At 31.9% G+C, this 17,452-nt stretch overlaps 1 protein-coding gene across 4 annotated transcripts in view; it reads left to right on the top strand.

The window, feature by feature from the left end:
- Positions 1 to 17,452, top strand: part of APLF (aprataxin and PNKP like factor) — a 70,213-nt gene that overhangs the window by 40,440 nt on the left and 12,321 nt on the right. For all 4 annotated transcript variants that reach the window (XM_011365594.2, XM_023533845.1, XM_011365593.2 and 1 more), the window contains exons 7-8: positions 1,092 to 1,441; positions 6,621 to 6,746. In XM_011365594.2, coding sequence (XP_011363896.1) covers positions 1,092 to 1,441; positions 6,621 to 6,746 — 476 coding nt within the window. The remainder of the gene's footprint in view (positions 1 to 1,091; positions 1,442 to 6,620; positions 6,747 to 17,452) is intronic.

Below are 17,452 nucleotides of genomic sequence, written 5' to 3'. Positions count from 1 at the left end.
AAAGGGTGGGGACCACTGTTTTCGAGGAATGCAGCATAAATGTCACCAGCTGAGGGTCAACTCCAAGAGGTAGCCTAATGATTGCTTTTCCTATAGGTTATTTATTACTATACAAGAAACATGATAAGACCTAGGTGTCTTTTGTAAGGTCTTTAGTCAGTTTGGATAGTATTTTAAAGTTACATACTGTGTTCTTAAGAAAAAAATATCAAAACACTTAATTAGTTCAAAAGAAGTCATGTTAATATCTTCTCAAGAAATTATAGCTCTTGGATATTAAGTAATATTAAAATCAGCTTTTCTCAGATGGCAGGCAGTATACATGAGTCCTTAGTTATAAATGATGAGCATTCACATGTATGAGCAATGTTTCTATTCCACAGAAAGTATAAATAATTAAAAGGTCATTCTTAATAGAATAAAACAAGGGCTACTCTTTGTGCTGGTGATAAATACAAATTAAAAAGGTTCTGCACTGCTAATGAGCATATTTACTTGGTTCAAAACACCTCTAATTAGTTAAACTGAAACTTTTATTCAGACCATGTGAAAGGAATCATGTTTATTTTCCGAATTGGTCATAACATAGCTTCATGAAAAGGTGAGCGAGGAGCAGTTTTACCATTCAGCTATAGGAAAAAAAATCATGAGTAAATTTAGAAGATAGAAATAAAATATTGCAGTAACTTATAAGAAATTATAAGGAAAGTACATGTTAAGAGTGTGCACATTGTTGAACAGGAAATTTAAGAGCTGAGTAGGTTTTTGGGGAAAGATTATATTCAAATGAAAGCAAATGTTGTGTTATGTTTTATTTGTATTTCTCTGGTTATTTGTCACTGAATGTTTGACATGATTATAAAGGTTTGATATGACTGTAAATTCCTTTTATAGTAACTATATATTGTTTTAAAGTTATTAAACTAGAGACATAAAAATGGTATTTAATAACTAAAATGTAAATATTAAAGTTTTTAAAATATGCATATTATACAAATCTTATAGTTTCATGCTTTTATACTTAAATTTACATATTTCTTTCAAAACACATTTCATTTATTTCTATTTTTTTCTTCTGATTTGTCTTACAGGAAGTGCCACAATCATATTCTGCATTTACATTAAGTAACACAAAGGTGACTAATATGAAAACTAATACACAGAGAAACGAAATCCCAATAGAGGAACTCGGTAAATTTTCTGAACTTCAAACCATCACTAAAGGAAATCCAAATAAAGAAGAGGCAGTGAGCCATTCTGAGAGTTGTTCAAGCGCCCAAGGCAAATCCTTCCATGATAAGTCTCAGGGGTCTCAACCTGAGTCCAGTTCTGCTCCCTCCAGTCCTGGAACTTTGCATGCAAAGGCCACTCATTCAGTTCTACAAGGTTCCGAAGAAAAGGTTAAGAGGACATCCTGCATGTATGGGGCAAACTGCTACAGGTAAAATAAAATTACAGGTAGCCTATTTTTTACATTATTTACATTATTTCAATAGCATGTAGCTATGTAGATATATGCTATCGTGTGTTAAAAGCCTAATAAAACACAGTGGCCTAAAGGTTAGGAGCTTTATCATGTGTCTGCTCGTTGCACCCTCTCAGTATGCATTCCTGCAAATCCTGCTAGAGGCTTATAAGACTTAAATGTTTTATTTGTAGACGTGCTGATTAATACAAGGATCTGAACTTGGGATTCCAGACTTGAAAATTAAATCACTCGGACCTAAATACTTGCTTATTTAATGTCTTACTTAGATATTAGAAAGGTTCATAAATTGTTGTTGTATATATTATAACTATCAAGAGAATTTTAGGTTATATTTAGGCATTTTATTATACTTGTTCATTTCCTTTATATTTTTGTAATGGTGCTTTTGAATCACCATGATGCCTTCTAAAACGACTGAATATTTATTTCCTGGCTTGATTGGTTATTTCTGTACTTACTTCATTTGGTTACATTGTACTATATATTCTCATTTCATATTTTGTGAATTCAAATTATAATCTTTTAGTTTTAGACTATTGTTTCAGTTATAATGTTCATACTAGAATGTTTATAATTACACAGTCCTAGTACAGAAGTATTTCTTTGCTGTTCTAACTTTCGAAACCAAATATCTTACTAATACATTCCAGTGGAGTTTGTAGTCTTCTATGCAATAGCATATTTATATCACAAATTCTGTTAACTTCACATTCATATTATCTCTTTTTAAAATGCCTTGCTATTTTAGCACTTGCATAACAATATTTTTCTATGCATTTACTCACAATTTTATCTATTTACAATGGGCTTAGTTCCACATGTGGAACATAATTTGTAAACTTGTAGAATAGTAGTATATAAACCTTCTTTGAGTTTGGATTTTTGAAGATTTGGATTTTTGAAGAATCCTGTTTGGTATTTGTATTAGTTCACTAGGGCTGCCATAACAAAATACCATGGACTGGGTGGCTTAAATAACAGAAATTTATTATTTCACTGTTCTGGAGGCTGGAAATCAAAGATTAGAGGGTTGGCAGGTTTAGTTTCTCCTGAGCCCTCTCTCCTTGGCTTGCAGATGGCTTCCTTCTCAGTGTGTCCTCACATGGCCTTTTCTCTGTACGTGCGTATCCCTGGTGTCTCATCATTTTATAAAGGCACCAGTCATATTGAATTAAGGCCCTGCCCTTATGACCTTATTTAATCTGAATTATCTCTAAAGGCCCTGTCTCTAAATATAGTCACATTAGAAGTTAGAGCTTTTTTCTCTTTGTGACATTTGCCAGGTTTTTTTGTGTTTCAGGCTGAGGGCTAAGAGGCCAAAAAGAATTTGGGGCAGTCTCATGGGACTTAAGCAACAAAAATGGGGTTCAGTGTTTGCCAGGCAGGCCTATATGGAAGCAGCATAGACATTCAGGATGGAAAGTATGAGCATAAGTACAAATGAATATTGACTATGTAAAGCAATAATAATTTTTGTGTTGTGTAAAATATATGCAAAATTAAAATATATGAAAATAGCACAGAATTTGGAGATTAAAGCAAGTAAAATTTTGACTACTCTGGATAACATTATATAAATTGATTCATACAGTATTTGTTATTTTGTGACTGTCTGATTTCACTTAGCATAATGTCCTCAAGGTTCATTTATATTGTAGCATGTGTCAGGATTTCTTTCCTTTTTAAAGCTGAAAAATATTCCGTTGTATGTATATACTACATTTTGTTTATCCATTCATCTGTCAGTGGACACTTGGATTTCTTCCATCTCTTGGGTATTATAAATAATGCTACTATGACATGGGTGTGCAAATAACTCTTTGAGATCTTGCTTTGAATTTTTTTAGCTATATATGGAAAAGTAGAATTGCTAGATAATATGGTAATTCTATTTTTAATTTTTTTGAGAAACAACCTTGTTGTTTTCCATTGCGTCTGTACCATTGTACATTTCTGCCAACATGTACAAAGGTTCCAATTTCTCCGCATCCTCACCAGACTTGTTATTTTCTGTTTTTTGTATATTTTTTAGTGGTAGTCATCTTAATGAATGTGAAGTGTGATATATTATTGTGGTTTTGATTTGCATTTCTCTTATGATTTGTGATGTTGAGCTTCTTTCATATGATTGTTGGCCATTTGTATATTTTCTTTGGAGAATTGTCTTTTCAAGTCCTGTTCCCATTCTTAAATTGTGTTATTTGTTTTTTGGTCATTGAGTTGGAGGAGTTCTGATATAAACCCCTTATTTGATACATGATTTGCAGATATTTTCTCCTATTCTTTAGATTACCTTTTCACTCTGTTAATTGTTTCCTCGATGCACAGAAATTTAAAGTATTTTTAAAAATAAATTTTATTAAATTTATTGATGTGATAATTGTTTAATAAAATCATATAGGTTTCAAATGTACAATTCTATATATTGCATTGTGTGTGTACAATTCTATATATTGCATTGTGTGTTCACCACTCAAAGTCAAGTATCTTTATGTCACCATATATTTGATCCCTTTTACCCTCTTCTTTTTCCCCATAACCCCCATTTCCTTTTGGTAACCACTATACTGTTGTCTGTGTCTACAAGGGTTTATTTATTTGTTTGTCTTATTTGTTCACTTGTTACATTCAGTTTTATATTCTACATATGAGTTAAATCATATGGTTCTTGACTTTTCCATCTGGTTTATTTTACTTAGCATGATATTCTCAAGATCCATTCATGTTGTCACAAATGAATCTTTTCTCATGGCTGAGTAGTATTCCATTGTGTATGTGTATCATACCTTCTTTATTTAGTCATCTGTCAAAGGAAACTTTGGCTGTTTTCATATCTTGGCCACTGTTTAATTCTGATGTAGTCCAATTTATCTATTTTTACTTTTGTTGCCTTTGCATTTGGAAAGAATCTTTGTCAAATCCATTTTGAGTTAATTTTGAATACAGTGAAAGAGAAGGCTCCAACCTTATTCTTTTTATGTAAATGTCTAATTTTCCCAACACTATTTTTGGAAAAAATCTGTCCTTTCTGCCATTGAGTGGTCTTGGCACCATTGTTGAAAATCATTTGACCATGTATGTGAGAGTTTATTTCTGGGCTTTCTATTCTTTTCCATTTGTTTTTACGTGTACCACACTGTTTTGTTAACTGCAGTTTTGTAATAGGTTTTGAAATCAGGAAGTGTGGGACCTTCCATTTTGTTTTTGTTTTTTTTTTCAAGATTTTTTTGGCTATTTGGGGTCCCTTGAGATTCCATATGAATATTAGTATGGATTTTTTTTTTATTTCTGCAAAAAATGCCATTAGAATCTTGATAGGGATTGCATTAAATCTGTAAATTGCTTTGCGTAGTATTGACACCTTAATAATATTAAGTCTTCCATTTTATGAACACGGTATGTCTTTCCATTTATTAGTGTCTTCTTTATTAGAAATTAAACCAGTGTACACATCTTTCACCTCCTTGATTAAGTTTATTCCCAAATATTTTATTTTCTAAATGTTATTTTATTTTTTATTTATTTTATTTTTTTTAATCCTTCCCCTCTCCCCCCAACTTCTACCTCTGACCTACTGATATTGCCGTCTCCCCTTAAGAACTGGATCTCTGAAGGCAGGGTGTCTCCTCCTACGCGCTCACGGTGCGCACCTGGGGCCTGGTGTACCCAGGGCCCAGTGCACCAGAGGGGCTTGGCGTACTCAGGCTATGGGCTGTGGCTCCGCTGGGGCTCGAACCCAGGACCTTCTGCGTGTAAAGTAGACGTGCTGATCACTACTCTATGGAATCACCCTCTAAATGTTGTTTTAACTGGAATTATATTTAAAATTTTTTTCTTTTGGTATTTTTTATTATGAGTGTATAGAAACAACTGATTTTTGCATTTTAATTTTGTATCCTGCAACTTTGTTGAATTAGTGTATTACTTTTGGCTTTTTTGTGTGTGGAATCTTTAGTTTTCTGCGTATGTAGAAAATACATCGACGTGTACATTAAAAGTAGAATATTCTTAGCAGTATTATTTACAAAAGCCAATAATCTGAATGAACTCAAAGGTCTATGAATAGAAGAATGGACAAATAAATTGTAACAGCTTTATACAATGGAATATTACACAGTAATGAAGATATACTGTTGCTACATACAACAATATGGACTAATCATACAAACATGAAAAATTATTCTCAAAGAATCCTATCTATTTCCAAACAAAACTAATATGCCGTTTTATAACATTTGCTTCTCAAAGTATAGTCCAGAGACCCCTAAGAAGTTCTGGTCCTCAGGAAGCTTTTAGAAAATCTGTTAGGTCAAAACTATTTTCATACTACTGCTAAGACTTTATGTCTATGTGCCATTTTCACTCTCATTCTCTCACAAGTGTACAGTAGAGTTTCCCAGGGGCTACACGATCTGCATTTTTGTTAGTGATTGAATGCAGAAGCAGATATGAGACTCCACATATCCTCTGTTAAGCCAGACATTAAAGAAATTTCCAAAGTTTAAAACAATGTCTCCATAAATTTTTTGGAAGATGGAGTTATTTGTGTTAAGACATGTTATTTATGATAATATGTATATTTTTAAATTTTCTTATTTTTTATTTCTAATAGATTAAATAACGCATATAAACAAAAGCTCTCTGGAGTTTTAGTAATTTTTTCTAGAGGCCAAAAAGTCTGAGAAACATTATTTTCTATGACAGGATAGTGGGTACCTTTGAGTAGTAAAATGGCTTTAAATGATTGGAAGGAGACCTGTGGAGACTTCTAGAATGTTCGTAATGGTCTGTTTTTTTATCTTAGCAGAGGATGCATAGGTATGTTCATGTTATTAAAAGTCTTTAAAAGCTGCGTATGCTTTTATATATAAAGTACTTGTTGAAAATTATCCGTTGACATTCATGACCTACCATATATATCACCAGAAATTAATTTTGTTACCATGAGAATTCTTTACTATGTCGTGAGCTTTGTTTTTAACAATGTATCACATTAGTTCACATTCTGGAATAATCAGGTGTGTTTTCTTGGTTTCCTGCCAAATCCTATTAATTATTTTTTTAGTATATCTAGAAATCTTGTGTATCGTATTAATTATTTTTTCTGACAGTATATTTGTCACCCTCATAGGAAGAATCCTGTCCATTTTCAACATTTCAGTCACCCTGGTGATAGTGATTATGGAGGTGTACAAGTTATGTGTCAAGATGAGGCTGATGACCGGCCTGAATGTCCTTATGGATCATCTTGTTATAGGTATGTAAATCTGAAACATTTGGTCGTGCTTCTTTCCTCCTTAATTTCTGTTATTTATTCATTTATGCCTGCAGTTTCTCATCTCAAGCCTTCAACATCTAGTTTTTAAACCTCTAGATAATAGGTTTTCATTTTGTTAATAGATAGGATTTTATTCTTTTAGATAATTCTAAATTGTTGACATTATTAACCATATAAAAACCTGAAATTGTTCCTTATTTCTAACTTTCTAAAATGCAAATCATACAATTTAAAAGCTGTCGACGCACCATATCTTATACTTTATCCAGACTCTTTAGTGTGACACATTTCAAATCAGGACGTTATCTCTGCCTCCTGCAACTTCTACCATTCTTGCCAACACATACTGAATCCTAAAAGAAAAGTAAAAGTACTTCTCCTCTCTGCTTCCTTAGCATGTTGTGCCTGTCTGTATCATGCAGAATAGAATTTACCTCATGAGGTTATGTTTGTTTCTTTACTGGAATGTCTCCTCCTTCAGGCAGCAAGTTTCTAGCCTGCAAGGACACTTTTATCCTCTATCTGCAGCTTCATTTAATAAATGAATGAATTTGAAATAAGTCAAACCACCAAAGAAAGTAGTGATTCTAGTCTTAGCTTTAATTCCAGAGGGCCATCTTTCAGATATAATTTGGGATACAATTTCCTAAACCTTCTGGACACTTTGAAGTTGTTGCTGTTCCTATAATTGTGGTTTTTAATAAAAAGGCATAGTAAGCTTCTTAAGCAAGAAAGAAAAATTAAAAAGCTTATTATGCCTTATTATTTGAAAAATAAGTGTTCCATTCCAGTGCAACATCATGCCGATAGTAATTAGAAGATATTTTCATTAGCTATGTCAATAAACTTGAAAATTTAGGACAAATGAATGAATTCTTAGTAAATATAACTTTTAGAAACAAGAAAAAAATAGAAAATGAAATAATCCTACATTAGAGAAATTGAATGCATAAATAAAAGCCTTCCACTAAAGAAATTCGAATTCTCTTTGGCTTTATTGGCTAATTCTACCAAATACTTAAAGAAGAAACACTCGATTTTTATATAAAAAAAGCAAAAGGGGATATATTCCTTAACTCATTTTATGAGACCAGAATAACCTCGATACTAAAACCCAGCAAGAATAATACAAGAATGAAAAATTCTAAGACAAATTATTTTTGAACTTAGCTGTGAATATCTTTAAAAAAAAAAGGTTAAGTGAGTTAAGCAATTAAAAAAGGAAAATATAACATGACCAAATTAGGTTTGTTCAAGGAATGCTATTTTGTTTAGTATTTAAAAATAATGTAATTCACCATATATCAGAATAAATAGAAAATTATATAATCATTTCAATAAATTAAAAAACTGACAAAATTCATTTATGAATTTACTATCAAAACTCATTTCAAAGTGGGAATAGAAGGAAACTTTTTAAACATCATACAGAATATCTACAAAAGCTTATAGCAAACATCATATTAAAAGTGAGATATTAAAATTTTTCTTTCTGATATCAGAAATGAGACAGTAATATTTCTTCTTTTAATTCTGTCAGTTTTTCTTAATGAACTCACTGCAATCTGTCCTCAGTGGAAAAGCTATAGAAATGGGAAACTCATTCAGAGCTGTTCCCTTTTTCATGTGTTGGCTTTCCTCTGGTTTCTGCCTGCTTTTGGTAGCTTATCCATTGCCTTAAGATTATTGTTTTTAATATTTTTTCTAGGGTATAATTGTTACCTATGGGATGTTTGGTCTGATACAATGTCTTCTGTCATTACTAGAAGCAGAACTCTTACTTTGTGTCATATAATATAGCTGCTCCAGCTTTTGTTGGTTAGTGTTTGTGTTACATTTTTCATCCTTTCACTTTCAACCTTTGTCCTTAAATTTAAAGCATGTCTCTTACAAATAGCATGTAATTGTTTCCTTGGTCTTAGTTTTAATCCAGTCAGATAGTCTGCCTTTTAGGTGGAGTGCTTAATCTGATTACATTTAATATAGTTACTGATATATTTGAGTTTAATTTTTCCTTTTGTTATTTGTTTTCTATTTGTCCCACACGTTCTTTGTTCCTGTATTCTTTTCCTGACTTTGTTGTAGCCCCCAGCCCCCGATAGACACAGGGACCACCAGAAATCAGTGAGTTACAGGAAACACACTCTTTATTCAGCCAGCTGGATCTGCCAGGGGTATGCAGACCTCAAATTAAGCAGCAGTGAAATGTGGAGGTACAGGGTTTTTAAGCCCTAAACCCCATTCTTCATCCTGTTTGAACATACAAGTCTATTTTTCTTCTTTATACTAACTGTCAACCTACAGGTCGGTTGTGCAAGTGGGGGGTACAGAAGCAGAAAGCTTATTGTTAGGGTGTTATGTTCCCATGGGCGATCGCCAAGCAGTAATTTCTCAGCCAGCACAACTTTTTTTGGGATTAGCCAACTGTTTTTCATTCTACTTTTTTCTCCTTCATTAACATTTTAGTTATATGTATTTTTTCATTAGTTATATTAGATTTTAATAGGCATCACTGACTTATTATGATCTACCTTACAGTTGCTACTTTTACCATTTCCTAGTGTGATAAGCTTATATCAATTTAACTCCATTTACTTATTCTGCCTTTTTTTGTTTAACTATTGTCATTATATATTTTTACCTCTACACATGTTAACTTATAAGGCATTATTATTAATTTCGTAAATGTTAAACATCAACATTCTTTTATTTTTAACTAGAATATTTATCATTTCGGGTACCCTTCATTTTTTCCTGAAATTTTATTCTTTCATCTGGGATCATTTTCTTTTAGTTATAACTTCTTTTAGTATCTCATGTTATGAAAATTTGCTGGAAAAAAAATTCTTTTAGCTTTTGTGTGTCTGAAAATGGTCTTCTTTAGATTTTCTTTTGAAGGATGTTTTTATTCAGCATAGAATTCTAGTGTGACAAGTCTTGTTTCCTTTCATCACTTTAAAGATGTCATTTCACTGACTCTTGCCTTCCTAGTTTATGTTGGAAGTACATTATCTACCTTATTGTTCTTTTGTAGCTAATGTGCCTTGCCTCTGGCCACTTTTGAGAATTTTATCATTGCTTTTACTTTCAGTAGTTTAACATGTGTTTAGGTATTTTTTTCTTTGTATTCTTTTCGTTTTGGGTTTGCTGAGCTTTTTGCAAGTGGTTCTCTTGTTAGTTTAGGGAAATTGCTTGGCTATTATCTCATCAGATATTGCTTCTTCCCCATTCCATCTCTTCTCTTTTTTATTCCAGTTAAAAATATATTGAACATTTGACCAAGTCCCACATGTCTTTTCTACATTCTTTTGTTCTTTCAGTCTTTTCTTCTTCTGTGCTTCAAAATGGATATTTGTTATTGACTTATCTTAGAGTTTACTAATCCTTTCTTCTCTTGTGGATAGTCTGCTCTTAAATTAATCTAAAGAATTCATAATTTCAGAAAATGCATTTTTCAATTCTAGAATATTCTTTTTTTATAGATTCGAATTTTGGTGATATTCTCTATCTTTTCATTCACATTCCCCTTTTTCTCACTCTTTTATTAAAAAAAACATATTCTTTAACATATTTGTCTTAGGTATTTTGAAATTTCTATTTGCTAACCAACATTTCTGGATCAGTTTCTTTTGTTTTGGTTATTGGTCATATTTTTCTGCCTCTTCATGTGTAAGTAATTTTTTTGAAATACTGACATAGTTAATGAAAAAAACTGTAAGAATTATAAATGTTCGCTTCCCTCAGTCAGGGTGACTGCTCTCTTTGGCAGACAGGAGATAGTCATCTCTGTCTAGTCAGATTTAGATGGATAATAGGTAGGTTGATGTTTTAATTAAACTTGGTCTGCTTTTGGTTTGTCTCTGTTCCTTTGACATGGCATTTCTAGTCTTTTGATAGAAAGGTCTCTGTCTTTTTAGCTGTGAAACTTCCCTCTAGAGATTTTGAGCTTATTAGCCCATTAGCCTACCACTCATGCATCTTAAATTCTGACACATTTCTTGAAGGGGAACCAGTTACATGTTTGCTATAGATCTCTTTCCTGTAGTGGGACTTTATCTCTGAAACACTAAATGAATTGGAGGTTTCACTCTGCCATTTTGAAGTTTCAGACCCAGACCTTAAGCTTCGCACACCTTCCAGAACTCAACAAATATTTCTTGGGAAAAATCGGCCTTGTATTAGGGTTTATTTAGTGTCTAAACTGTCATGACAATCCCATGAGACCATGAAAAGCTTTACTAGTTTCTCTTTTTTCAAATTTGGTCCAGATTGTATCTTCAGCCCATACCAAAAATTGCCAAAGACCTCTAAGGAATAAAAGGGCCATTGATTTTCAGTTCACCTAAGAAGGGCTTTTTCCTCCATGAAATGTTAGATAATCTAAAATTTTCACGCTCCCACAATTCTCTCATAAAAATAATTTTTATAATTTATCAGGTATTTTTCTAGTTATTAAAACAAGACTGCCATGGTCTGCCATGATGTCCTACATTTTTTAGAAGTAAAATCCAAATATGCCTATTCTTGAGAACAATAAAAATGAAATACAAAGCCTTGCGGAGAATAATGTCAAAAATTGCTGCCTTTATTTCATTAATCTCTTTAAAAGAGGTCAGAGTAGGGAGTAGTGAAGAGAAATTACTCCAAGGCTAGTGACTCACATGTAGTAATAGAAACTTTCAAATATATATCTAAATATATTTATATGTACATATAGCATATTTTCCTTTTTCATCTGTTGAGCTCCTTAGTGTCCTGGTTCTACTTAGAGATAATTTTAAGATTTTTTTTCTTGTTAATTTTAATTACAGTTCAGAAAAACTCTTGGAGAATGTTAAATATGATCACTTACTCTGACTACTGTTTTACAAATAAGGGAATGGAAACTAAGAAAAGTTAAATGAGTTTCCTAAGACCCCAAAGCTAGTGAGATCAAAACCAAGTCTCCTCTTTCCTGCAATGGAGCATTTTTCTGTGGAATGGTCTGATTGCATCATTGTTACTCATGGCTTTCTAACATACTGATAGTGGTTGTCTTTTTAGCCAAATGGCAAAAATAATATTTAGAGTTTTAAAAAACTCTAGATACGGTACTTTGGTTGAAGAATTCATGAATTTTTCAGATGAACAAGATAATGGAAACTCTAGTTGCAAAAGTGTGATATATATTTATATGCCCTTTCTTGTTGCATTGTAATTTTTAGTTAGGCAAAAAGTATGATCTAGTAGATTTTTTTTGTATCATTGCTAAAAACTGATATTATATTATGACCAATTTATTCTTTAACTGTCTTGATTTGTAAGAATATATTATTTTTAGCCATATTTTGTTCAGTGCTATTAAAAATGTTTAAAGAAAACTATTTAAGTGATACAAGCAAATTTTATTTAACACTTAATGAAGTAGACAGTCCCATTCAGAAATTTGCAAAATGAGGCAGAAGGCAGGAAACTTTTATAGGATAAGAAATTAAAAAAAAAAAAAAAAGAAAAGAAAAACCAAAGATATCTGATTGGCAAGGGCCAAGTAGTCAACCTTGTTGAGTGAGAAGGGTCAGGGAGGTAAGTATAGAGGCCGTGGTAATTGGGTCACTGGATGCACTGTATTTCTCTGGTCAAGCAGAGCATTTACAGGGACACAAAAGCTTTTTTTTTGGTTGCTGATGTGGCAGCTCAACAGTAGTGGCTCCATCTTGGGCCTAGATATTTATTTCAGCAGTGTTTGAATATCAGCCTCCTGTATCAGAATAATAAAATACTTTAATATAGTTTGCCTAAAAGAAAGTTTTTATGTAAGTGCATGCCAGATTTTTCTATAGCCACTGAAAACGATATTGAAGTCTCACAGATCATAAGATAGCTCACAAAAATTAGAAATTATTATATTCAGAAAAAATTTTATATATATATATTTTCCAGAAATAGAGTTGTGATAAGCCTGTTTTCTAAGATGGTTGACATATTTGGAAGGAAGATGAAATTTATGAATGAAAACATTTTGGTTTGCTTTTTATCTTTAAAGATGTCCCTTCACAAAACAGGATAAGAATTATTCTCAAGTAAAAAAATTATTCTCTCAAGTGAAATAGTATGTTGATTTTTAATCTTTTTGCTTCCTGGTCTTATCTCTTAATCCCTTGAATGTATGCAAGTCAGGTTATCTTTCTGATATATCTAGGCAATCTCAAATGTTGTATAACATTAAGTAATCTTAGTTTTATACTATGTCAGCTATCTAAATTTATATGACATTGTATTTCTAAGTATTGTCATCTATGGTCAAAGTTTTTTTATTGTAGAGCAACTGTGAAAACACAAAACTGTGCATATGTGGATATATTCTATCCACAGCCATTCTATCCCATGAGTAAAACTGAGTAAAACATGAGTAACACAGAAACAAATAGATGTGGATCACATTAAATACATACTATAGTAAAACTAAAGATTTCCACAGCCCATATAATATAGGAGTTCGCTATTTAGAAAAAGATATTTAATTATTAAATTTTATTTTATTTCTAGACTACAGGCATTATTAACCTTTTCTCTGACATTAATACTTTTTCAAATCTAACAAAATTAAATCTCCTTGAAAAAAATGTTAATTTAAACAAACTGGTCGATGTTGTCATTTTAAGTATCTTACTCATTTAACTCTTCTGACCACAGTCGGTCAGAAGACTAGCTCAATTTAATGTGTTTGATTAGCTTAAGGTACTTGTCTGAATTAGAACATTAGATACTTAATGTTCAGAATAACCTAGTGATAGCTGTGCCTTCCTCTGACTCATTTGTTTCCTCTGGTGCATAATAGGATTTTATGCAGTGCATTACTTCTGTTCTTGCTTGTTAAATTAAGCACTAAACTAGGAATGCATATACACTAAAATGAATGGAGTCTCTTTCCAACCAGTTTAGAGCAAAAATGTAAAGTCAAGCTCATACATCACCTTGGATTTATAAAACCTTAGGCAGACATGTATTATGCTAATGAAAATATTGGTGCCTTGTTTTTTCAGAAGCCAATGCCCTCGTTTTTTTTTTTTTTTAATTATAATACCTAAGAGGGATGAGGTAAAGAAGTACGTCAATTATCAACTCTAAGTGCTCTTAGTGTAATGAATCTGCAACGTGATCTGTATAGTGTGAAAGAACAGTGTTTTGACACAAGCATAATTCATTTTTTAAATGTATATTTCATAGTAAGTAAATTCATTATTTTTTGTTATTTGCTGATTCAGATTAATAGCTATGATCTAAGTTTTTTGCTATTTTCTCTTTTATTTTTGAAAAGTGTTCCAAGTTATCGATATCTTAATTGATAATATACATAGGTGTACACTTCAAACTACAAGATACTGATTTTTAAAAGCTGTTTAATAAAAAAATAAGAATGTGTATTTAGGGTAAATTCATATTACATTATTTTGGGGAAAACAAATAGGTTTTAATAGAAAAACCCTAGTTACCCAGTAGTTGCGATTCCCAGAATCAGTCATGTGAGGCTATCAATCATTTTATTTGTAATTAAGAATAATTAAAGTTGATAGTATCTTATTGCATTTTACAGGATCTGCATATAGAGGAAGTACCCTATCATCATTTGCCATGCTTACAGTTCTTTAATCATGTTTAAGAGTGTGGTCTTAGAAGGAAGTATCTTAGACTAAATGTCAATCATTTGCTACACAGTTTTACATAAGATTTGGCTATAATTAAATTAAATTAATTTATTTATTTTTCAATTTCAGTTGACATTCAATATTATTTCATATTAGTTTCGGGTAATATAAAATTAACACAGCATCTGGTTAGACATTTATATAATTTATATAATTTACAAAGTGATGCCTTCGATTAGTCTAGTACCTACCCAACACTATACATAGTTATTACAATATTATTGACTATGTTCTCTTTGCTGTACTTTTTATTCCCATGACTATTTTGTAACTACCATTTGTTCCTTCTTAATTCCTTTACTTTTTTGACCCATTGGCTATAATTTTTTAAAACTTCATTTAGAAATAGCAGTAACAACATCAATTATATTCATGTAGACTTGACAAAATATACTGGGATGCCTTCTGTGGTTTTGTTTTTCTTCTTTATTTGATGAATATGCCTTCATTTTAATAATAGATTTGTTTTTCTTTGTTATATTTAGTCTTAATTACACATATGTAAGAATTTTCAGGTTTCTTTTGGCATAGGTAGTAAATTGTAATGATTTTTAATTAACACATTGACTATTTTCCATTACTTTATGCTGGTTTACTCTTTCATTATTTAATAAATACCATATCTTTTTATTCTTTCTAAATTTTGAGACTTAGATATTTGGTAACATAGGATTCATGTTTTTGCTTTAAGTTTTAAAATAAGTGTTGAATTTCAAAAAATGCAAGATTAATTATTTTGGAATGAAAACAAAAATATAGTATGATCACTTATTCATTGAGCAAATATTGAGCATCTAACATGCCAACCACTATTTTAGAAGCTGATGTAAAACAGTATTTCAGGTTCATTTAAAACTTTTAATGTTAAGTTTTGGTATTAAGTTACCAAATCTTTGGAAGTAAACAAAAATAAAAATTATTATTCTGTTCTCACACTGTTGCCTACTTAATCTTTAGATAAGTCTTTATGGTGGAGAGAAAATGGGTTTTTAAATCAGCAGACTTAAGTTCTAGTCATATTATGCTAATTCTGTAGCATTACTTTGCATGTCATTAGATTTTCCTGAGCTTCAATTCCTCATGAAAACATGGAAAACAGAGGTTGGATCATTTGTGCTCAAGGACCTCCACCCAGTAGTGGAGAAATCCAGAGCAAAGTGAAATCTGTTTGTATTCATAGTCAGATCAGTTATATTCCTGGCTACTCTTCCTTAGTCTTCTTTGCTGTCTCCTTTTCTTTTTCCCTACCTATAATTATCACAGAGTCACAGGGCTCGGTTCTTTCTGATCTCTTCCCTTCTCTATTCTATTCTTAATCCCTAGGTGAGCTAATCCACTTTAGTGGCTCCAGACTCATATGTTTAAATGTCTCCACTTGGTTCTAAAATAGGTAGTTCAGACTTATTACATCTGAAACAAAACTATTGATTTTTATCAGGAAAACAACTCTTTCCCAAGAATTCTCCTCCTTTGTCAATGACTTCATCTTATACATAGTATTTAGGCACCAGACCAAGACATACCCTTGATTCTTCCCTTTTCTTCACATCACTCATTCAATCCATTGGCAGTTCTTGCCATTTCACCCTTTAAATTATGTTAGGAACTTAACCACTTTTTACTTTCTCTACCTCTATCACCGTAGTTATAACCACCATCATCTCTTTCCTGGAGTACTGCACCAGTTTCTTAACTGATATCTCTTTTTTCTTCTCTTGCCCTTCTGTAGTTTGTTTTCCACACAGCAATCATAGTAATTCTCTAAAAATAAGTGATACCATGTTGTTTTCTTACACAGAATCTTTCAATAGCTTCTCATAAAACTCTTTACCCTATCTTACAAGTTTTTCTCTGACTTGATTTTTTACTGCTTTCCTTCTCACTCATTCCCCGTGAGCTATACAAATCTTTCAGTGGTTTTCCAAATACCCTAGGCTCATTTCTACCTCAGCCTTAGCAAATTTAGAGATATTTTTAATTTCCTCTTCCTGATGTGTTCTTCCTTCAGATATGTATTGTTTTTCATATATCTATATCATTAAAATCAGACATGTTTTGGAAATTGAATATTTTAAAATATAACAGCTCATACAAACCTGGTATAGTTATGGGTGTGTATCTCTATGTTTAGAACCCAAAGATTACTGTTAATAATTAACAACAAAGCAAAAACAAAAAAAAAAAACAAAAGCAAACAAAACCCCTGAAAACCAGAAAAGATTTTGAGGCCCGCTGAGTTACAGAAAATGTCATTTGTGAAAGAGGTTGATATAAATCTTTTATGAATGAACTCTGAGTATTTTCATTCATTATTTGGAAAAAGTCCTGGGTGGAATTCGGCATTGTCCTTGAAAGTTATTTCAAATACTCATATGCTCCCAAAGATCCATCCAGGGTTGCTACTTAGCCTTAACCCAGGGTTATATGAAAAAGACATTTTGCCTTGTTATGAAATAACTGATTTTTGAAAATGGGATATGCATAGGCAAATGTTAGAAAATATTCTATAATTGTGTGAAGTATGATTGGGAAAATATTCAACCATAATAATTGTATGTATTATAGAAGGCAAATTCAGTGATTTAGTATTAATTGGCAATTACTTTTACGGGCACAGATCCCAGACATTGTTGGCTTTCTTAAACTAAAACTGATTTCTATTTCTATAAAAATGGCTGACACTTGTAAAATGCTCAGTAACCCACAAACGTTTATACACATTATTTCATTTACCCCTTGGAACAGTCCTCTGTGAAGCAGGCAGTATTATTTCTCTTTACAGATGAGGAAATGGAGACGGGGTTCGTAGGACTTGCCCTGAATCACAGAATCAGTAAATGGTGTCTTTTGAATTCAGACTTAGCTCTTCTGGTCCGGAAACCAGAGCCCCTTCCACAACAGAATGCTGGTGATCTAAATTTTAACAAGCCGGATAAGAACAGGTCCAAGACACAGTGGCATCTATCTCTTAAGCATTTGCGAAGGACTCTGTGTTCCTTC

This window comes from Pteropus vampyrus, unplaced genomic scaffold (genome assembly GCF_000151845.1).
Source record: "Pteropus vampyrus isolate Shadow unplaced genomic scaffold, Pvam_2.0 Scaffold113, whole genome shotgun sequence".
Lineage (NCBI taxonomy): Eukaryota > Metazoa > Chordata > Mammalia > Chiroptera > Pteropodidae > Pteropus > Pteropus vampyrus.
The sequence above is the reverse complement of the archived record's forward strand: the minus strand, read 5'-3'. Positions and strand labels throughout refer to the sequence as shown.